The sequence below is a fragment of the Diplotaxodon limnothrissa genome, linkage group LG5 (genome assembly GCF_057381915.1).
Source record: "Diplotaxodon limnothrissa isolate DT_005_m linkage group LG5, D_limnothrissa_male_GT1.1, whole genome shotgun sequence".
In the NCBI taxonomy this organism is placed as follows: domain Eukaryota; kingdom Metazoa; phylum Chordata; class Actinopteri; order Cichliformes; family Cichlidae; genus Diplotaxodon; species Diplotaxodon limnothrissa.
In genome coordinates this window covers 24,193,475-24,215,013 of record NC_140600.1, presented here as the reverse complement: position 1 = coordinate 24,215,013, position 21,539 = coordinate 24,193,475, and the positions used below count along the sequence as shown (strand labels likewise).

The following is a 21,539-nucleotide window of genomic DNA, read 5'->3' as shown; positions in this document are numbered from 1 at the left end:
GTGTGAGGGACTGCATATTCCAGATTACTCATGTATTTCCATAACAAGAAAAACTGTAGAATATTGAACTTGTTGCCTTTCCTCAGCGACTGATGGGAGCATTATCTCAGGTAAATAGAGAACAGGTCCTGCTGAACGAAAATGCCCAGGGTGATCTGATAAATGAGTAGCTAAACCATCTGAGCCCCATTCAGCTGGCAGGAGAATTACTGCAGAGATAGGAGGGGTTCTGGCTTTGTTTCTTTGCCTACTGTTTGTGTTATCCACTCTGAAGCCATCCCTATTACTGCCTCTGTCTTCGTGCAGATCTGCACAGCTTACTTTTGGGCAGTCTATTGTTTATGAAACAGCAAAGATGACACCTTTTATAGTACAGTATAACACAGGTCATTGAACGGAAAGTTTTAAAAGGCAGAACTTGCAAGATGGCATTTTAGTCTGGCACCAGTAAGTTTACGGCTTTAACTTTAGTTTATGTATACTTTTTCTAAACGTTCTGGGGAAAATGTATCATTAACTGAACCATGGTTGCATTTATTCATTGTGTGATAAATGTGTCCCAGTGGGACAGTTTATCACCTGACTGTGTCCTTGATTTCAAACCTGCTCTGTCCAGAGATATATGGAGCCCTGCAGACTTTCACTGCATCACATAAGTCAACCTATGTTAAGTCTTTTAAATATGTTCAAGGCTGACATGCAGTCCATATGCACTCAGCTTTCTGTGCTTCATGCACACTGCACACTGGTGGAAAGGAAGCCTGTGGCTTTAAGGAAGGCGGAGCCACTGGGTCGCCAGTGTAGTGAGCCTATAAGAGATAGCTCAATACAATAGACTAGTAGACTTATCTAGAAGTGTCACAGTAATGCCTGAGTGTCGCCAAGTCTTTGGCGACCTGTTCCTGATGCAACTGAAAACTGACGATTACAGATTCAAATCGAACCCCGAAATAAACTGAGGCGCTGCATTTTACCAAAGAGGACTTTAGGGGTCAGTCAGCGGAGAGAACTGCGAAGTGAATTAGGTGAGTTCAAAAAGTGAATTGAAATGTCTGTTTAGAGCCACTGTGTGGATCCATGTCTTGTCTGTCTGTTGTTTTGTATGTCGGTGCCAGCACGGCAGACACAATTGCTTAATGCAACTTGAGATCTTATTCGGATTATTTTTTTTATTTCATTTTATTTTTATTTCTATATCTTATGGTTGTTTTTGATTGTTTTTCACTGACAGAGCCGTATACTAAGAGGAACAACTTAGTCCAGAGCAAAATGATTAAAAAACTTACAATATAATAATCTAAAAAAAAGAAAAACGGAGGGAAACGTGTGAATATGTATCTCTATGTGTTTGTCTATACTGATAACTATAAAGGATACGTGTTTTATATTCTTTATAGGTCTGCAATGGCACAGATGTTATATAATCGTTCTCTTTAATTCTTAGGCTGCAATATTAATTTAGGTCTTTTCCTCTTAAACAAAAGGGAAATACAATTCACTGTGTATCATCATTGCCAAATAGCTGACTGTGTGTTGTGGCGTGAGTCACCTGCCTGCTGGAGGGCTTTTAACCATTATTATCTCAATCCGGTAAAGTGAGGGGGGTGTGCGCACTGTTTGCTTGCAGCACAGGTAGAGCGAGTATGGTTGCTCGGAAACCGCTGCAGGGGTGTCGTGAGCGGGGTGTGAACTCCTGTCAAGGCCTGAGGGTGACGGCCGTAAGCTTGAATTCAAGGCAAACCGGTGGTGTTTTACATCACTAGGAAGCTCAGCGGACCCCCTCCTTTCTCGAGCCCACTGCCACTGAGTTGTCTTCGTAGTTAGCCTTGGCTTGCCTTCTTATTGTATAAACAGATAAGTCACATTTGACCATAAGAAGGCCCACATTCTCCAGCCGGATTATCTGATTTAACCGACTTGGACATCTGCATGACTACATCATTTGTGTAATCCTGTTGCCTGTAAATGCTAATATGGTTAACCGCCAGGATGAACTGTCTTTGCACCTGTTGCAAGAGGAAGCACAAGCCCCTGGGGGTTCATTATCAAGGATCATGTTGCTTCCCGTCCCCGCCGAACCGAATCGATGGCCCTGGCCAGGGGGATTGCATGCCTTCTTGGGCAGTTTGGCTCAGACTGATGGCTCAGGCTTCCTGTTGTTTTAGAGCTTTGTTTCGCTCCAGCTGTCAGGCTAGCACATAAATATGGCTCATAAGAGACCAGGAACGAGGGAGCCGTGTTCTTTTCAGTCATCACTCCTACATTGTCAGGAGGACAGTGTGGCTCTAGCTGTGCATGCACCTCTTTAGTAGTTTCCAGAAGAGATGATTCTGAGTATGCATTGTAATCGTGTAATAATGATGTCTAATTAAACTCAGCCATGCAACAAAAAGCAACTGCGCTCACCCCTGATGCACTATTTTTTAAGGCTCATCTAAAACACATTTTATGACTTTCTAGGCTTTCTCCACTTGAGACTGAAACCCAGTTGAAACATTTAAACTCTGTTTGAGGCCATTTATTTTGCATTTACTCTATGTATGCCCCAGAAATATTAGATTACTCCCCCTTTGAATAATGTACACATTGTTTATACAGCCCTGACACATAGTTGACATGACACGAGCATTCGGTTCATTTGGCGTGGGGGCGTTCTTGCAACATCAGGTATATCTGTGGTAACAGGAGGAGCCCCCTTGAACTTTCCTGTTCAAGAGGAACAGGATTGCAAAACACCAGCACAGCACAGTCCAGTTTTAAAATAAACTAAACTTATTAAGCGACACAGTCTGTAGAAATTGAAATTCGAAAGTTGGTTACACAGTTCACACCCATGAATGCAATGCTGAACTCAGGCTCATGGAGTTTGCAAGCCACAGGTGAAATGTAAAGCTCAGTACCTCTCTATAGGAAAAGAAAAAAAAATGGGTGTATTTTTTCTTCTTTTGTTTTCAGCTGACACAGCTACACCTTTGTACTAACACGGTAAATAAAATGTAAAACATGAAGGGTAATACAACTTTTTCATAGCATGTTTTGACACAATGTGTTAGCAATGACTTTAATGAAGGTCCTGTTCTATTATGATGCAAGATCTAAATCGTATGTTAGTAACACCTGTGTTTACCTTCGATTTCATGTCAGAATGCTTTTGTGATAAAGTAGTTCTACACTGGTTCTCCAAACCCACAGCAAGTGTGTTTACATGCCATTTAATTCAGGTCTACAAAAGCAGACATGACCAGTAGTGACCTTTTCCACCATCTATTGCTTTCATGCTTTGAATGAGGAATACTGTGAATAGAACATTTTGAAAGGCACGTTCTCCAGGTGTGCTCGGACACCAGTGTCCTGAAGGCCATAGGAAATTGTTGTCACCCAAAAGCCATTATTAAATATCTGGTCTAATGAGAATCACCTGGCTCTGCTTTTAGAGCGTTTTTAGTGTCCTATACGATGATCTGTTTCACTTGACCTACTTTTGATTTTATTTTATTTTATTTTTTGCCAATTCATTCATGGCTGTTTTTTAATATAGGTACACCAGAAGCAGGGGCAGCCAGCCGGGCGATCTGAGTGTTTCCTGGCTTTGATGCGACCCGAGGGTGCCTGGAGCATGTCCACAGTGGGCCTGACTGCCCAGGAGATCTCTTTTCCCATAGAAAACCCCTTTCTCCGGGGCAGCTACTGTCACAGCATGGCTGGATCTAAACCCTCCTGGCGCGATCGCCATGTACTGGACAAGTGAGTGTTGTGGTGCACTTCATTAGAGAAAGACTTTAGAAAGGATGTGCATGTCATGTTGAAATTGCATGGTTCAGGTTAGTCTTACATTTTCTGTTAATTTCAATATGTCACATTTCTGTGACGAAGCACTGCTGTTCTGAAACGTCATTCTTCTTTTCTAGCAGCTTCTACTTCAGTATGGACAGGGCAAACATAGATCACAGCTATCGTGCCCAGCAAAAGGAGCCACCTCCAAGTTATGAGAGTAAGTTAAATATCTTTATTTCCTTTTCTTTCTTTTTCATACAGGATGTACCTTTTAAACTACACAAATGCTGCATTGCATGAATTCTCTTTCATTGTTTGTTATTTCACATACTGGACATATTGTTGTAACCTGAATATTATAAAGTCAGTGTAGTGTTATAGTATTCGATTTTTATTGTCTTTAATTTACTTTAATTATTTATCAATCTGCCACTTGTCTGATGGTTATTATTTTTTCAACTTACTTTTTTGGCAGGACATAAACACAGTCCCAACTCACAGAGAATACTCTCAAAGAAATCCCGGCCTTCCCAACTCTTCCTGTCCTCCAGCAATGAACCTTCCACCCCAAGTCCTGCTGATGATGACCTGCTGATGAGGCTGTCATTTAACGAGTTGAACAGCCCACCACAGACACCTAGCAGATGCTCTAAGCCTCTACCCCCTATTCCCCCACAGACAGATATCTCCCATGAGCAGGCTATGGACAGTGAGGTAGAATTTTTCACAAGTTCAGACGACAGCTGCCGCCTGGTGTCTGATCAATTTTCTAAATCAGCTTTTAGAAATCCTCTATCTCACCGAAGGAGCTTCAAGGACTGTGGGCAGATTAACTACGCTTACTACGATGGGCCATTAGGACCGCAAAGCCCGCAGCAACCCCAACAGCACCATCAGGCAAATCCTCCGCAGGAAGTACGGGAACAGTATGAGCAGCAGCCACAGGAAAGACCCGCTCAGAGGAGGCTACGACGCTCTCTCTCTGGACCAGCTGGATCTTTACACAAGCTGCCACGACCCACATGCCCAAAAAGGTACCCCAACAATATGGATAAACAAGAGGTTCCCCCTCCTATACCTCCACGTAATGTCAAGACAGATTGCAGGCGCTGGTCAGCAGAAGTCTCATCTGGGGCTTACAGCGATGAGGACAAACCACCCAAACTGCCTCCAAGAGGCCCTCTGTCCACAGGCAGCTCCCGCACTCCCAGCCCTAAGAGCCTCCCAACATACACTAACGGGGTGATGCCCCCAACCCAAAGCTTTGCACCAGATCCTAAGTATGTAAGCGGTCGGAGTTTACAGAGACAGAACAGTGAGGGCTCCCCATGTATCCTTCCTATTATGGAGAATGGCAAGAAGGCCAGCACCACACATTACTACCTTCTGCCTCAGCGGTCTCCTTTTGCAGACTCGCCTTGTGACTGCCACACCAGAAAGAAAGCACAGGTGGATTTTGTTTGAAAAGTTTTTGTGGAAGTAATAGAAGACTATACTGTACATGCGCAAAACCCACTTGACAAAATGGTGAAATTGGACACCAACAACCTTTTAAAACTGCTGCTTTTACCTTTTTTCTTTTTTCTTTTTGTAATACCCCTTATGTATTTTGAACACACAGGGTATTTGCGCACTGTGTACAGTTACTGGTAATATTGAAAAGATATTTTCTGTGAAAACCATGTCTAACTAAAGATTGTGGGCAAAGTTCAACAGTCTATAGCTTATTTTTTTAAAATATATTTTAATTTTATGAAATTCAATATTTTGCTCTGTTTTAGTAAAGATGTGGTACGGCCAGAAAGTACAAGCGGGCCTTGTACCTTGTGTGCTCAGTGTTTTGTGTCTGATGTGGTGTGGATGTTTTGTGAGATGCACTGGGGCTTTTTGATGGTGCTTTTGCATCTCACAAGGGACAAAAAGGTCAGTAATGTAACCATGTATCACTTAATATATGAAGTCTAAATACAAGCCCGATGAATTTATAACAAAATGAAGGATTCTAGCACGTGCCGATTCTGTTTGCTATTATATCAATACTGATATGGGTTTCGCGCCTTGATGTAGTGTCAGTCTTACTCAGGCTGACTACTTCAAAGTAAATTTGTGTTGTGTTTTGTTCTTTGTTTGTTTTTTCACCCCATATGGCACATTGTCATGGTACATTTTGTACCAGTAGGTGGGTTCATTACTAGTAGCTAACCATATTTCTTTTGGATTGTCCAGTGCAGCTGAGTATGGTGTAGCGTCTTGAGTGTATTTGTGTGTGTATGTGCAGTGGATGTGTTTGCGCATATGTGCATGTGAACAGCAGTTGGGAAAAGTGTTTAATTAGTAAAGAATTGTCAACAATGCTTGTTACTGTGCAACACTTGTTAGCAGTGCCCGCTTTTTAGTAGAGCCTTCTAAGAAGTGCACACATTTGATTTATTTCTGTCAGTCTCCAGATCTGTTTTATTGCACAGGAACTGGTCTGTTGACTGTCAGTGAATGTGTGCTGTTCTTCCAATTGAAGCTACTTCTTTTTCTTCTTTTTTTTTTTCTGGTCAAGCTGTGAGTCATTGCTTGAAACACATTTGCCTCAAGTACTACCTCACTTTGATATTATCCTTATACCTTTACAAACTCCCTGCTTTAAATTGTGTTCACAGGTGAAATTTGAAATTGTAATCCACGAGCGATGAGGTAACGGCTCCATATGTGACCTAACACTTGTAGGAAAAGACAATGAATTCAAACGCAAAATCTGTTCTAACCGAATATCCTAATATGGAGATTTTAGATGAAATAGATTTTAGATGAGAGATGTTTGACTAATCTGTTAATACAAATGCATTACAAAGACAGTACAGGGTTTACCTACCTGACACAGACTTTCCTGTTCTGCACATGCATTCCTGCCTTACATGATTGCAGTGGGTGTGGTCTGAAAGACTTTGGCTGCTGGCAGCCTACAAAATGTATGATTTTTCTTTTTTTTTTTTTAAATTGTTGTACATTATCCACAAGGCGTCAGGATGATATAGAAAATGTAGCACATGTATTGAAGTAACCCTTGGTATCAAACACGGTGTTCAGTTTGGGAAACAAATAACTGCTAAGGTCAATCGGTCATTGAAGTATCTTTTTTTTCTTCTCTTCCTTCTGTTCACAGATCTTACCAACACAATGTTGCTTTTGACTTAAATGTTTGGAAAAATGTTTACATCATACACAAAAAAACAAACTATTTAATCTTAAGGTATTCATATGTCTTATTAGAAATGTTAAAACAGAATGAAGACTAGTTTATCAAGAGATAACACTCTGCTGTGGCGAAGACATGCACTGGGAGAGTTCAGTATGCTGTGTACAGTATTTAACAACTCCATTTGTTATTATGAATAGTTGATAAGTATATAGTCTTTAAAAAGAAAGCAATAATAAAGTGACTTATTTATAAGCTTGCTTCGTCCTGTGTCTTGAACCTGTCAAGAGTGAACTCTCAACTCAGCTGTTTGGCCTGTTTTATCACCCACACGCCCTCATGGTGTACTTTATTGTGACTGGCTTCGATCCAAAGAAAGAAGAGTGACAGGTGTACAGTAGAATGCCTTCCTCTTCCTGGTTATAACTAAATTTCCTCCTGCACGATTGCTTCATCGTTCCTTGGCAGCGGGCTTTGCACCCACTGCTTTTAAAGCCCTTTTAACACTGTTACAAGTGTTTTATTCTCAGTTTGAATCCTTGTGGTTAGGCGTGGAGCCAAAACCACAGTGAACCCCATTAGAGGTCAAATAATTACTAAATGAGCCACAGTTCAGCTCCAATTACAATACTGGCGGAGACCTTAGTGATTTGTATTTCTGCTGATTTGCTTAAGACAGTGACTTTTCTCAATGAAACAAAAGGTGACAGTTTAAGTTAAGTTGTCTAGGCCACCTGAAAACCTTTTCACTTGGTTCTTGCTTAGGTGAGTTACTAAGCAACAGCATGCATGTTGACTATAGCTACCAAAGAAAGACTCACTGCGCTTTTAAAATAATTGCTGGAGGCAAGAAAGACAAAAAAATAGGTAAATTAACAGGAAGACCGGTTTGCATTCAGATTGAACATAGTTTATTAATCGGTATTCTAAGATCCTTTCCCTTTATTGGCACTACAAGTCACAAATGCATTAAGTCATAATGGACACAAGACTTATATTTCTCTCTGTAGCCACAATTTTATAGAAACTGGAACAAAAGAGATCCTGAAAGTTCTATTTTTTTTCTCTCCATTAAATTTCAACACCCCATACACAAACATACAATATGTATGGCTTATCTTTCAGTTTCTCATCAAATACATTTCCTGCCTCAATTAATTAAACTCTGGCACTCTGGAGGCATTAATGAGTGAAATAAACTAATTTCTGTGATAAAAATATTATGATTTTTGTAATTATTCCCTTAATTGCTATACAAATTCTACTTTGCTGGTTACACTACAGTTCTTTGTGTTAAAGAGCCCATATATGTTTAGGTGTTTCTGTAGGACTTCATAGGTCTACACTATAGAAATAAAAAGTAGGAATGGTCATATTGGAGAAGTGCTGATGATGCAGTATATCTATAGCTAGACTATCCACAATCTCATATATTTTCAAGAGAGGATGGAGAAGTATGGATTGTGTGTCTTCCTCTACTCCATCACACAGAGGAACGCACATACACACACAAAACAAAAATCATGAAGCTAGACTAAAAAATAAGTTCCATTGTTTGCATTAACTTCATGTTTAGGCGTAACTTTTCTTATCGTTTGCTGTGAGGTGATTTGTAAATATTTAACTCGGGCTGCAGTGCTGCTGGTTAAATTTTATTCAGGTCACAGTACCTGTGTAGGAAATATAGAACATCAAGCAAAGGTAAAGAACTTGCTCAGTGTACCACCTCTATTGAGGCACTAGGTGGAGACAAAACCAAATCAAGGGCTTATCTCAAAAGAACCAAAGTTAAGTTTGTTTTTCTATTATGAATCAGCTGCAAATACATGCAAAAGTAGTTTGATTTCCTTTCTATGAAAAAAAAAAAATCTTAAAATTCCATTAAAGGCCATGGTCTGTGTCTCTTTCTCCTTTGACTCTTCAAAAGCGAAGCACTTAAAATAAGCACATCTATGCCATCTAGTGGCAGGTGACTGTGGACTGCAGAGCCCTAGTCTGGATTATTTTCTTGTTGGGGTGTCAAAGTTTTTTTGTTTTTTTTAATGGATAAAAATAGAGATGCTGTTTAAAAAGCAAAAACGAACAAAAAACAGAAGCACCTATCTGATACAGTAAAACCATTGCATAGATACTGTGTAACATTTTAACTGGACAGATGTTTAACAAATATGCAAATGTGTGTATTTGAATGCTACAGTAAGCATTTTTTGTGTTTCACTACTGTTAGATGTTAATTGTAACAAGCTCAATAGAGATATATCATAGAGTATAAGCAGTAGCTAGCCCATATTGCATATTGTTTAATAACACTAAAGACAAAATTAACTTGTTATTTAACAAAATTATCTATAGATGATACAGTGCGTTTCTCAGTTTGTGCATTCAGAAAATGTAGATTTTCCAGGCAAAAACTTCAGGTTAAAAGAGATTTATTATTATTTTTACTATTTGAACAGTGCTGAGAAAGATATGTCAAGATAGGATAAAAAGAGAAATGGTGCTCCATGATATGTTGGTGTGGAAAATAATATACGTGCAAAAACATATGCATTAAATTTAAGTTCTTATAAATAAATGATAAATAGCAAAACAACTTCAAAATGTTTTAAAATTAAAAGATGATAGTTCTTACTGATCTTTAAGTAAGATTATTAGCGATTAAAACAGTAACTAATTGCTTAATTTTATATAATATAGTGAATATATCAGTTTCTAAATGTTTTCTGATCTATAAGTGCCTGCCAGTCCCAAGTTGGAAATTCCTGAAAGACAAAGTCAAAAATCATATTTTTAAACATTGCTGAAAAAGTTTAAAATAATTATTGCATTATTAATAACTAATCATAAATAATTATTATAATAAATCTCTGAATATGATAGTAATTAGAGTAAGACATACGTGTATCAGTGAAGTCAAAGAAATCTCCCTCAAGAAAAGACAATCTTCTCCTCTGAGAGTTGCTCCTTTTCCTAAAAAAGAAAAGGATGCTTGTTTGTGTTTTTACTCAATGAATGAACACAAAAAGTGATTTTTTTTCCAGAGTACATTACAGGAAAACGCGCAGAAGGCATCATAACCCACCAAGTATACGTATGTCTCCTTTTGAAAATGACAGCGATGACGATTATAATGAAGAGCAGGAGCGCTACTGCGAGTGAGCCAAACAGTGCTCCATAGAAACCTGGACCTCGGCGGAAAAGGTCACATTGTGGACCATAAAACTGCTCCAGGCTGGTTTCGTAGCACCTGGGTAAAATTCAAAAGAGGTTTAATAAAATTAGTTTTTACAAAGATAGATAGACAGACAGACAGACAGACAGACATTTTATTACCTGCAGACTGGGCCTGTGTAAATGTTATTTAAACATTCTCCGTGTCCATTGCAGTAATCAGGGTTTCTTTTGCATGGTCCAACACACTGCCATTGACCATTAGTAATCTCTTCAGTGTAATTAGCAAACTGAGTGCAGTTAATAAAAGGCTTCAACTCTGTGATATCTACAAGATTTCAAAACATATATATATATTCAACATACTATAATGTAAAATAAACAGGACAAATTTAAGAAAAATGAATAAAGAATGGCTGATTGTGCTTTACATTTAGAACAACATACAACACACTTACTAGTAATGGCAGGTGCCTCAAAGCTGAGATCATTTAACTCCACACTTTGATTACCAAAAGCCAAAGAAATTTTGTTGAGGTTATTTTCATTTTGTAGGATATTCTTCAAAACCACACTAAGATGAGTGTTAATAAACTCGATTTGAGTTTCATTGTTTTGATACTGATACTCCGCCAGGCTCTTTGCAACAACACTTCCTTCACTACAAAAAATGGTAGAAATGTTATGAGAAAACAGCTATCTCTTTCTTAAAAGGTAATAATAAATGTAACAAATAGTTTAATAAATGTTGAAGGAAAATTTACCTTAATTTGATTACTTTAACTGTTTTATAGGCCTGGGGATCTGCTTGTCTACACAGGCTTCTGAGCTGTAAAAAAAAAAAAGGACAGAAGGGATTATGCAACATTTCAGATAAAAGATTTAAATAATTTTATATTTTTTTGTATTACAAAATACTTTGTAATACTAATTAAAAATAATAACTCATAATATTGAATATGAAGAAAATTATCTGTACCTGTGCTTCTAATTTGTTGATGAATATCTGTGATTCAGGTGAAGTTAAATTAAGAAAAGCCTGGATAAAAGTGACGTTGAATTTGAAAGTAATGTTTACTTTGCGCACGGGTGCAGTATCTACAAAAAATTGAAAGATTTTAAAAGCCATTTATGACAACATTTTACCTTGGACATGCAAAAGTGGGGGAGAAAACACAGATATAACGCAAGAAGTCAAAATATCAATTTATGTAAAAGGTAATGAAAATATATTATTTTTAAGAAAAACTATACGGAAATGAAAAACCTCACCAATGATTGGGACAGTGTTGTTTTCTCCATAAGAACATGAGTCTCCATAGGCAAAATCTTGGCACACAATTGTTGTCAAAGAGGATGTCAAATTTGTGGGGAGAGTAATTGATGAAGAAAAACTAACTGTTGCTGACGATGTAGGAGAATTTGTGACAGAGCCTACAATTGTTGTTTCACTGGTGGATGTATCAGTTAAATAGGTCACAGATGTGGTTGAAGAGGAGAAAGAAGAAGATGTACGGCTGGGAACAGTAGTACTTGAGTTGGGTTGTAAAACTGTAGCTTGTGAGTCAGGAAGTACGGTTGTCATTATCTCAGAAGCCTGAGTAGTTGTTCCTTTGTTCTCTGTTGTACTAGAGCCTGTTACCAGTGCTTGAGTACGTTGTTCAGTGTATGTTGGCGTAAAACTGGTGGTTTCTGAAGTAACTGTGGAAGGAAAACTGGAGGAAGTCTCTGAAGTTGTCACCAAAACAGTTGTTGTAAAATGGTCCATGTTGGTAGATAGAGTAATTTCATTGGTGGTGACTGGTGTGACAGACTCTGTAGACTGTGTTGTTCCTGTTTGGGTCATTGTTGTAATAGAAGTTGTTGGTGATTCAGGGTGTGCGGATGTCATTGTCGCAGAAGTCTCAAGAGTTGTTGCTTTGTTCTCTGTTGTACCAGTGCCTGTTACAGCTGTTTGAGTATTTTGTTCTGAGTGTGTTGGAGTAAAACTAGTGCTTTCTGAAGTGACTGTGGAAGGCGAACTGGAGGAAGTCTCTGAAGTTGTTGTGGAATGGTCCATGTTGGTAGTTAGAGTAATTTCATTGGTGGTGACTGGTGTGACAGACTCTGTAGACTGTGTTGTTCCTGTTTGGGCCATTGCTGTAATAGAAGTGGTTGGTGATTGAGGGTGTGCGGATGTCATTGTCGCAGAAGTCTCAAGAGTTGTTGCTTTGTTCTCTGTTGTACTAGTGCCTGTTACAGCTGTTTGAGTACTTTGTTCTGGGGATGTTGGAGTAAAACTAGTGCTTTCTGAAGTGACTGTGGAAGGCGAACTGGAGGAAGTCTCTGAAGTTGTTGTGGAATGGTCCATGTTGGTAGTTAGAGTAATTTCATTGGTTGTGACTGGTGGGACAGACTCTGTAGACTGTGTTGTTCCTGTTTGGGCCATTGTTGTAATAGAAGTTGTTGGTGATTGAGGGTGTGCGGATGTCATTGTCTCAGAAGTCTCAAGAGTTGTTGCTTTGTTCTCTGTTGTACCAGTGCCTGTTACAGCTGTTTGAGTACTTTGTTCTGGGGATGTTGGAGTAAAACTAGTGCTTTCTGAAGTGACTGTGGAAGGCGAACTGGAGGAAGTCTCTGAAGTTGTTGTGGAATGGTCCATGTTGGTAGTTAGAGTAATTTCATTGGTTGTGACTGGTGGGACAGACTCTGTAGACTGGGTTGTTCCTGTTTGGGCCATTGCTGTAATAGAAGTTGTTGGTGATGGAGGGTGTGCGGATGTCATTGTCGCAGCAGTCTCAAGAGTTGTTGCTTTGTTCTCTGTTGTACTAGTGCCTGTTACAGCTGTTTGAGTACTTTGTTCTGGGGATGTTGGAGTAAAACTAGTGCTTTCTGAAGTGACTGTGGAAGGCGAACTGGAGGAAGTCTCTGAAGTTGTTGTGGAATGGTCCATGTTGGTAGTTAGAGTAATTTCATTGGTGGTGAGTGGTGGGACAGACTCTGTAGACTGTGTTGTTCCTGTTTGGGCCATTGTTGTAATAGAAGTTGTTGGTGATTGAGGGTGTGCGGATGTCATTGTCTCAGAAGTCTCAAGAGTTGTTGCTTTGTTCTCTGTTGTACTAGTGCCTGTTACAGCTGTTTGAGTACTTTGTTCTGGGTATGTTGGAGTAAAACTAGTGCTTTCTGAAGTGACTGTGGAAGGCGAACTGGAGGAAGTCTCTGAAGTTGATGTGGAATGGTCCATGTTTGTAGTTAGAGTAATTTCATTGGTGGTGACTGGTGTGACAGACTCTGTAGACTGTGTTGTTCCTGTTTGGGTCATTGTTGTAATAGAAGTTGTTGGTGATTCAGGGTGTGCGGATGTCATTGTCGCAGAAGTCTCAAGAGTTGTTGCTTTGTTCTCTGTTGTACCAGTGCCTGTTACAGCTGTTTGAGTATTTTGTTCTGAGTGTGTTGGAGTAAAACTAGTGCTTTCTGAAGTGACTGTGGAAGGCGAACTGGAGGAAGTCTCTGAAGTTGTTGTGGAATGGTCCATGTTGGTAGTTAGAGTAATTTCATTGGTGGTGACTGGTGTGACAGACTCTGTAGACTGTGTTGTTCCTGTTTGGGCCATTGCTGTAATAGAAGTGGTTGGTGATTGAGGGTGTGCGGATGTCATTGTCGCAGAAGTCTCAAGAGTTGTTGCTTTGTTCTCTGTTGTACTAGTGCCTGTTACAGCTGTTTGAGTACTTTGTTCTGGGGATGTTGGAGTAAAACTAGTGCTTTCTGAAGTGACTGTGGAAGGCGAACTGGAGGAAGTCTCTGAAGTTGTTGTGGAATGGTCCATGTTGGTAGTTAGAGTAATTTCATTGGTTGTGACTGGTGGGACAGACTCTGTAGACTGTGTTGTTCCTGTTTGGGCCATTGTTGTAAGAGAAGTTGTTGGTGATTGAGGGTGTGCGGATGTCATTGTCTCAGAAGTCTCAAGAGTTGTTGCTTTGTTCTCTGTTGTACTAGTGCCTGTTACAGCTGTTTGAGTACTTTGTTCTGGGGATGTTAGAGTAAAACTAGTGCTTTCTGAAGTGACTGTGGAAGGTGAACTGGAGGAAGTCTCTGAAGTTGTTGTGGAATGGTCCATGTTGGTAGTTAGAGTATTTTCATTGGTTGTGACTGGTGGGACAGACTCTGTAGACTGTGTTGTTCCTGTTTCGGCCATTGTTGTAATAGAAGTTGTTGGTGATTCAGGGTGTGCGGATGTCATTGTCTCAGAAGTCTCAAGAGTTGTTGCTTTGTTCTTTGTTGTACTAGTGCCTGTTACAGCTGGTTGAGTACTTTGTTCTGGGGATGTTGGAGTAAAACTAGTGCTTTCTGAAGTGACTGTGGAAGGCGAACTGGAGGAAGTCTCTGAAGTTGTTGTGGAATGGTCCATGTTGGTAGTTAGAGTAATTTCATTGGTTGTGACTGGTGGGACAGACTCTGTAGACTGTGTTGTTCCTGTTTGGGCCATTGTTGTAATAGAAGTTGTTGGTGATTCAGGGTGTGCGGATGTCGTTGTCTCAGAAGTCTCAAGAGTTGTTGCTTTGTTCTCTGTTGTACCAGTGCCTGTTACAGCTGTTTGAGTACTTTGTTCTGGGGATGTTGGAGTAGAACTAGTGCTTTCTGAAGTGACTGTGGAAGGCGAACTGGAGGAAGTCTCTGAAGTTGTTGTGGAATGGTCCATGTTGGTAGTTAGAGTAATTTCATTGGTGGTGACTGGTGTGACAGACTCTGTAGACTGTGTTGTTCCTGTTTGGGCCATTGCTGTAATAGAAGTGGTTGGTGATTGAGGGTGTGCGGATGTCATTGTCGCAGAAGTCTCAAGAGTTGTTGCTTTGTTCTCTGTTGTACTAGTGCCTGTTACAGCTGTTTGAGTACTTTGTTCTGGGGATGTTGGAGTAAAACTAGTGCTTTCTGAAGTGACTGTGGAAGGCGAACTGGAGGAAGTCTCTGAAGTTGTTGTGGAATGGTCCATGTTGGTAGTTAGAGTAATTTCATTGGTTGTGACTGGTGGGACAGACTCTGTAGACTGTGTTGTTCCTGTTTGGGCCATTGTTGTAAGAGAAGTTGTTGGTGATTGAGGGTGTGCGGATGTCATTGTCTCAGAAGTCTCAAGAGTTGTTGCTTTGTTCTCTGTTGTACTAGTGCCTGTTACAGCTGTTTGAGTACTTTGTTCTGGGGATGTTAGAGTAAAACTAGTGCTTTCTGAAGTGACTGTGGAAGGTGAACTGGAGGAAGTCTCTGAAGTTGTTGTGGAATGGTCCATGTTGGTAGTTAGAGTAATTTCATTGGTTGTGACTGGTGGGACAGACTCTGTAGACTGTGTTGTTCCTGTTTGGGCCATTGTTGTAATAGAAGTTGTTGGTGATTGAGGGTGTGCGGATGTCATTGTCTCAGAAGTCTCAAGAGTTGTTGCTTTGTTCTCTGTTGTACCAGTGCCTGTTACAGCTGTTTGAGTACTTTGTTCTGGGGATGTTGGAGTAAAACTAGTGCTTTCTGAAGTGACTGTGGAAGGCGAACTGGAGGAAGTCTCTGAAGTTGTTGTGGAATGGTCCATGTTGGTAGTTAGAGTAATTTCATTGGTTGTGACTGGTGGGACAGACTCTGTAGACTGTGTTGTTCCTGTTTGGGCCATTGCTGTAATAGAAGTTGTTGGTGATGGAGGGTGTGCGGATGTCATTGTCGCAGCAGTCTCAAGAGTTGTTGCTTTGTTCTCTGTTGTACTAGTGCCTGTTACAGCTGTTTGAGTACTTTGTTCTGGGGATGTTGGAGTAAAACTAGTGCTTTCTGAAGTGACTGTGGAAGGCGAACTGGAGGAAGTCTCTGAAGTTGTTGTGGAATGGTCCATGTTGGTAGTTAGAGTAATTTCATTGGTGGTGAGTGGTGGGACAGACTCTGTAGACTGTGTTGTTCCTGTTTGGGCCATTGTTGTAATAGAAGTTGTTGGTGATTGAGGGTGTGCGGATGTCATTGTCTCAGAAGTCTCAAGAGTTGTTGCTTTGTTCTCTGTTGTACTAGTGCCTGTTACAGCTGTTTGAGTACTTTGTTCTGGGGATGTTGGAGTAAAACTAGTGCTTTCTGAAGTGACTGTGGAAGGCGAACTGGAGGAAGTCTCTGAAGTTGTTGTGGAATGGTCCATGTTTGTAGTTAGAGTAATTTCATTGGTGGTGACTGGTGTGACAGACTCTGTAGACTGTGTTGTTCCTGTTTGGGTCATTGTTGTAATAGAAGTTGTTGGTGATTCAGGGTGTGCGGATGTCATTGTCGCAGAAGTCTCAAGAGTTGTTGCTTTGTTCTCTGTTGTACCAGTGCCTGTTACAGCTGTTTGAGTATTTTGTTCTGAGTGTGTTGGAGTAAAACTAGTGCTTTCTGAAGTGACTGTGGAAGGCGAACTGGAGGAAGTCTCTGAAGTTGTTGTGGAATGGTCCATGTTGGTAGTTAGAGTAATTTCATTGGTGGTGACTGGTGTGACAGACTCTGTAGACTGTGTTGTTCCTGTTTGGGCCATTGCTGTAATAGAAGTGGTTGGTGATTGAGGGTGTGCGGATGTCATTGTCGCAGAAGTCTCAAGAGTTGTTGCTTTGTTCTCTGTTGTACTAGTGCCTGTTACAGCTGTTTGAGTACTTTGTTCTGGGGATGTTGGAGTAAAACTAGTGCTTTCTGAAGTGACTGTGGAAGGCGAACTGGAGGAAGTCTCTGAAGTTGTTGTGGAATGGTCCATGTTGGTAGTTAGAGTAATTTCATTGGTTGTGACTGGTGGGACAGACTCTGTAGACTGTGTTGTTCCTGTTTGGGCCATTGTTGTAAGAGAAGTTGTTGGTGATTGAGGGTGTGCGGATGTCATTGTCTCAGAAGTCTCAAGAGTTGTTGCTTTGTTCTCTGTTGTACTAGTGCCTGTTACAGCTGTTTGAGTACTTTGTTCTGGGGATGTTAGAGTAAAACTAGTGCTTTCTGAAGTGACTGTGGAAGGTGAACTGGAGGAAGTCTCTGAAGTTGTTGTGGAATGGTCCATATTGGTAGTTAGAGTATTTTCATTGGTTGTGACTGGTGGGACAGACTCTGTAGACTGTGTTGTTCCTGTTTCGGCCATTGTTGTAATAGAAGTTGTTGGTGATGGAGGGTGTGCGGATGTCATTGTCTCAGAAGTCTCAAGAGTTGTTGCTTTGTTCTTTGTTGTACTAGTGCCTGTTACAGCTGGTTGAGTACTTTGTTCTGGGGATGTTGGAGTAAAACTAGTGCTTTCTGAAGTGACTGTGGAAGGCGAACTGGAGGAAGTCTCTGAAGTTGTTGTGGAATGGTCCATGTTGGTAGTTAGAGTAATTTCATTGGTGGTGACTGGTGTGACAGACTCTGTAGACTGTGTTGTTCCTGTTTGGGCCATTGCTGTAATAGAAGTGGTTGGTGATTGAGGGTGTGCGGATGTCATTGTCGCAGAAGTCTCAAGAGTTGTTGCTTTGTTCTCTGTTGTACTAGTGCCTGTTACAGCTGTTTGAGTACTTTGTTCTGGGGATGTTGGAGTAAAACTAGTGCTTTCTGAAGTGACTGTGGAAGGCGAACTGGAGGAAGTCTCTGAAGTTGTTGTGGAATGGTCCATGTTGGTAGTTAGAGTAATTTCATTGGTTGTGACTGGTGGGACAGACTCTGTAGACTGTGTTGTTCCTGTTTGGGCCATTGTTGTAAGAGAAGTTGTTGGTGATTGAGGGTGTGCGGATGTCATTGTCTCAGAAGTCTCAAGAGTTGTTGCTTTGTTCTCTGTTGTACTAGTGCCTGTTACAGCTGTTTGAGTACTTTGTTCTGGGGATGTTAGAGTAAAACTAGTGCTTTCTGAAGTGACTGTGGAAGGTGAACTGGAGGAAGTCTCTGAAGTTGTTGTGGAATGGTCCATGTTGGTAGTTAGAGTATTTTCATTGGTTGTGACTGGTGGGACAGACTCTGTAGACTGTGTTGTTCCTGTTTCGGCCATTGTTGTAATAGAAGTTGTTGGTGATTCAGGGTGTGCGGATGTCATTGTCGCAGAAGTCTCAAGAGTTGTTGCTTTGTTCTTTGTTGTACTAGTGCCTGTTACAGCTGGTTGAGTACTTTGTTCTGGGGATGTTGGAGTAAAACTAGTGCTTTCTGAAGTGACTGTGGAAGGCGAACTGGAGGAAGTCTCTGAAGTTGTTGTGGAATGGTCCATGTTGGTAGTTAGAGTAATTTCATTGGTGGTGACTGGTGTGACAGACTCTGTAGACTGTGTTGTTCCTGTTTGGGCCATTGCTGTAATAGAAGTGGTTGGTGATTGAGGGTGTGCGGATGTCATTGTCGCAGAAGTCTCAAGAGTTGTTGCTTTGTTCTCTGTTGTACTAGTGCCTGTTACAGCTGTTTGAGTACTTTGTTCTGGGGATGTTGGAGTAAAACTAGTGCTTTCTGAAGTGACTGTGGAAGGCGAACTGGAGGAAGTCTCTGAAGTTGTTGTGGAATGGTCCATGTTGGTAGTTAGAGTAATTTCATTGGTTGTGACTGGTGGGACAGACTCTGTAGACTGTGTTGTTCCTGTTTGGGCCATTGTTGTAAGAGAAGTTGTTGGTGATTGAGGGTGTGCGGATGTCATTGTCTCAGAAGTCTCAAGAGTTGTTGCTTTGTTCTCTGTTGTACTAGTGCCTGTTACAGCTGTTTGAGTACTTTGTTCTGGGGATGTTAGAGTAAAACTAGTGCTTTCTGAAGTGACTGTGGAAGGTGAACTGGAGGAAGTCTCTGAAGTTGTTGTGGAATGGTCCATGTTGGTAGTTAGAGTAATTTCATTGGTTGTGACTGGTGGGACAGACTCTGTAGACTGTGTTGTTCCTGTTTCGGCCATTGTTGTAATAGAAGTTGTTGGTGATTGAGGGTGTGCGGATGTCATTGTCTCAGAAGTCTCAAGAGTTGTTGCTTTGTTCTCTGTTGTACCAGTGCCTGTTACAGCTGTTTGAGTACTTTGTTCTGGGGATGTTGGAGTAAAACTAGTGCTTTCTGAAGTGACTGTGGAAGGCGAACTGGAGGAAGTCTCTGAAGTTGTTGTGGAATGGTCCATGTTGGTAGTTAGAGTAATTTCATTGGTTGTGACTGGTGGGACAGACTCTGTAGACTGTGTTGTTCCTGTTTGGGCCATTGCTGTAATAGAAGTTGTTGGTGATGGAGGGTGTGCGGATGTCATTGTCGCAGCAGTCTCAAGAGTTGTTGCTTTGTTCTCTGTTGTACTAGTGCCTGTTACAGCTGTTTGAGTACTTTGTTCTGGGGATGTTGGAGTAAAACTAGTGCTTTCTGAAGTGACTGTGGAAGGCGAACTGGAGGAAGTCTCTGAAGTTGTTGTGGAATGGTCCATGTTGGTAGTTAGAGTAATTTCATTGGTGGTGAGTGGTGGGACAGACTCTGTAGACTGTGTTGTTCCTGTTTGGGCCATTGTTGTAATAGAAGTTGTTGGTGATTGAGGGTGTGCGGATGTCATTGTCTCAGAAGTCTCAAGAGTTGTTGCTTTGTTCTCTGTTGTACTAGTGCCTGTTACAGCTGTTTGAGTACTTTGTTCTGGGGATGTTGGAGTAAAACTAGTGCTTTCTGAAGTGACTGTGGAAGGCGAACTGGAGGAAGTCTCTGAAGTTGTTGTGGAATGGTCCATGTTTGTAGTTAGAGTAATTTCATTGGTGGTGACTGGTGTGACAGACTCTGTAGACTGTGTTGTTCCTGTTTGGGTCATTGTTGTAATAGAAGTTGTTGGTGATTCAGGGTGTGCGGATGTCATTGTCGCAGAAGTCTCAAGAGTTGTTGCTTTGTTCTCTGTTGTACTAGTGCCTGTTACAGCTGTTTGAGTACTTTGTTCTGGGGATGTTGGAGTAAAACTAGTGCTTTCTGAAGTGACTGTGGAAGGCGAACTGGAGGAAGTCTCTGAAGTTGTTGTGGAATGGTCCATGTTGGTAGTTAGAGTAATTTCATTGGTTGTGACTGGTGGGACAGACTCTGTAGACTGTGTTGTTCCTGTTTGGGCCATTGTTGTAAGAGAAGTTGTTGGTGATTGAGGGTGTGCGGATGTCATTGTCTCAGAAGTCTCAAGAGTTGTTGCTTTGTTCTCTGTTGTACTAGTGCCTGTTACAGCTGTTTGAGTACTTTGTTCTGGGGATGTTAGAGTAAAACTAGTGCTTTCTGAAGTGACTGTGGAAGGTGAACTGGAGGAAGTCTCTGAAGTTGTTGTGGAATGGTCCATATTGGTAGTTAGAGTATTTTCATTGGTTGTGACTGGTGGGACAGACTCTGTAGACTGTGTTGTTCCTGTTTCGGCCATTGTTGTAATAGAAGTTGTTGGTGATGGAGGGTGTGCGGATGTCATTGTCTCAGAAGTCTCAAGAGTTGTTGCTTTGTTCTTTGTTGTACTAGTGCCTGTTACAGCTGGTTGAGTACTTTGTTCTGGGGATGTTGGAGTAAAACTAGTGCTTTCTGAAGTGACTGTGGAAGGCGAACTGGAGGAAGTCTCTGAAGTTGTTGTGGAATGGTCCATGTTGGTAGTTAGAGTAATTTCATTGGTTGTGACTGGTGGGACAGACTCTGTAGACTGTGTTGTTCCTGTTTGGGCCATTGCTGTAATAGAAGTTGTTGGTGATGGAGGGTGTGCGGATGTCATTGTCGCAGCAGTCTCAAGAGTTGTTGCTTTGTTCTCTGTTGTACTAGTGCCTGTTACAGCTGTTTGAGTACTTTGTTCTGGGGATGTTGGAGTAAAACTAGTGCTTTCTGAAGTGACTGTGGAAGGCGAACTGGAGGAAGTCTCTGAAGTTGTTGTGGAATGGTCCATGTTGGTAGTTAGAGTAATTTCATTGGTGGTGAGTGGTGGGACAGACTCTGTAGACTGTGTTGTTCCTGTTTGGGCCATTGTTGTAATAGAAGTTGTTGGTGATTGAGGGTGTGCGGATGTCATTGTCTCAGAAGTCTCAAGAGTTGTTGCTTTGTTCTCTGTTGTACTAGTGCCTGTTACAGCTGTTTGAGTACTTTGTTCTGGGGATGTTGGAGTAAAACTAGTGCTTTCTGAAGTGACTGTGGAAGGCGAACTGGAGGAAGTCTCTGAAGTTGTTGTGGAATGGTCCATGTTTGTAGTTAGAGTAATTTCATTGGTGGTGACTGGTGTGACAGACTCTGTAGACTGTGTTGTTCCTGTTTGGGTCATTGTTGTAATAGAAGTTGTTGGTGATTCAGGGTGTGCGGATGTCATTGTCGCAGAAGTCTCAAGAGTTGTTGCTTTGTTCTCTGTTGTACCAGTGCCTGTTACAGCTGTTTGAGTATTTTGTTCTGAGTGTGTTGGAGTAAAACTAGTGCTTTCTGAAGTGACTGTGGAAGGCGAACTGGAGGAAGTCTCTGAAGTTGTTGTGGAATGGTCCATGTTGGTAGTTAGAGTAATTTCATTGGTGGTGACTGG

At 41.1% G+C, this 21,539-nt stretch overlaps 2 protein-coding genes across 3 annotated transcripts; one reads left to right on the top strand and one right to left on the bottom strand.

Moving 5' to 3' along the window:
* The first annotated feature begins 854 nt into the window (after nucleotides 1–854).
* errfi1a (ERBB receptor feedback inhibitor 1a) lies at nucleotides 855–7,226 on the top strand. Of its 2 annotated transcripts, none has more exons than XM_085353310.1 (4): nucleotides 855–1,025; nucleotides 3,539–3,744; nucleotides 3,912–3,991; nucleotides 4,250–7,226. In XM_085353310.1, the coding sequence occupies exons 2-4, from the start codon at nucleotides 3,593–3,595 to the stop codon at nucleotides 5,236–5,238; spliced, it is 1,221 nt and encodes a 406-aa protein (XP_085209436.1). In that variant the 5' UTR covers nucleotides 855–1,025; nucleotides 3,539–3,592; the 3' UTR covers nucleotides 5,239–7,226. The 2 variants fall into 2 exon arrangements, with proteins under 2 accessions (XP_085209436.1, XP_085209435.1); XM_085353309.1 differs by having other exon boundaries at nucleotides 3,909–3,991.
* A 1,449-nt stretch (nucleotides 7,227–8,675) lies between these two features.
* On the bottom strand, nucleotides 8,676–19,835 carry LOC146632361 (mucin-3A). The gene is made up of 7 exons (XM_085353506.1): nucleotides 19,713–19,835; nucleotides 16,215–16,319; nucleotides 10,897–10,961; nucleotides 10,591–10,793; nucleotides 10,295–10,460; nucleotides 10,044–10,208; nucleotides 8,676–8,700 (listed from the first exon to the last, which is right to left on the bottom strand). Exons 1-7 carry the CDS (start codon nucleotides 19,833–19,835, stop codon nucleotides 8,676–8,678), a joined length of 852 nt encoding a protein of 283 aa, XP_085209632.1.
* Nucleotides 19,836–21,539: the final 1,704 nt, after the last annotated feature.

Bases quoted from the DNA above. Each gene is read 5' to 3' on its own strand.
- errfi1a (XM_085353309.1), top strand. From the start codon at position 3,593: ATGCGACCCGAGGGTGCCTGGAGCATGTCCACAGTGGGCCTGACTGCC. The intron at 3,745-3,908 runs GTGAGTGTTGTG...CTTCTTTTCTAG, and splicing joins GATCGCCATGTACTGGACAA to CAGCTTCTACTTCAGTATGG. The intron at 3,992-4,249 runs GTAAGTTAAATA...CTTTTTTGGCAG, and splicing joins GCCACCTCCAAGTTATGAGA to GACATAAACACAGTCCCAAC.
- LOC146632361 (XM_085353506.1), bottom strand. From the start codon at position 19,835: ATGACCCAAACAGGAACAACACAGTCTACAGAGTCTGTCACACCAGTC. The intron at 10,794-10,896 runs GTAAATTTTCCT...CATTTTTTGTAG, and splicing joins GTTAAAGTAATCAAATTAAG to TGAAGGAAGTGTTGTTGCAA. The intron at 10,461-10,590 runs GTAAGTGTGTTG...GAAATCTTGTAG, and splicing joins TGAGGCACCTGCCATTACTA to ATATCACAGAGTTGAAGCCT.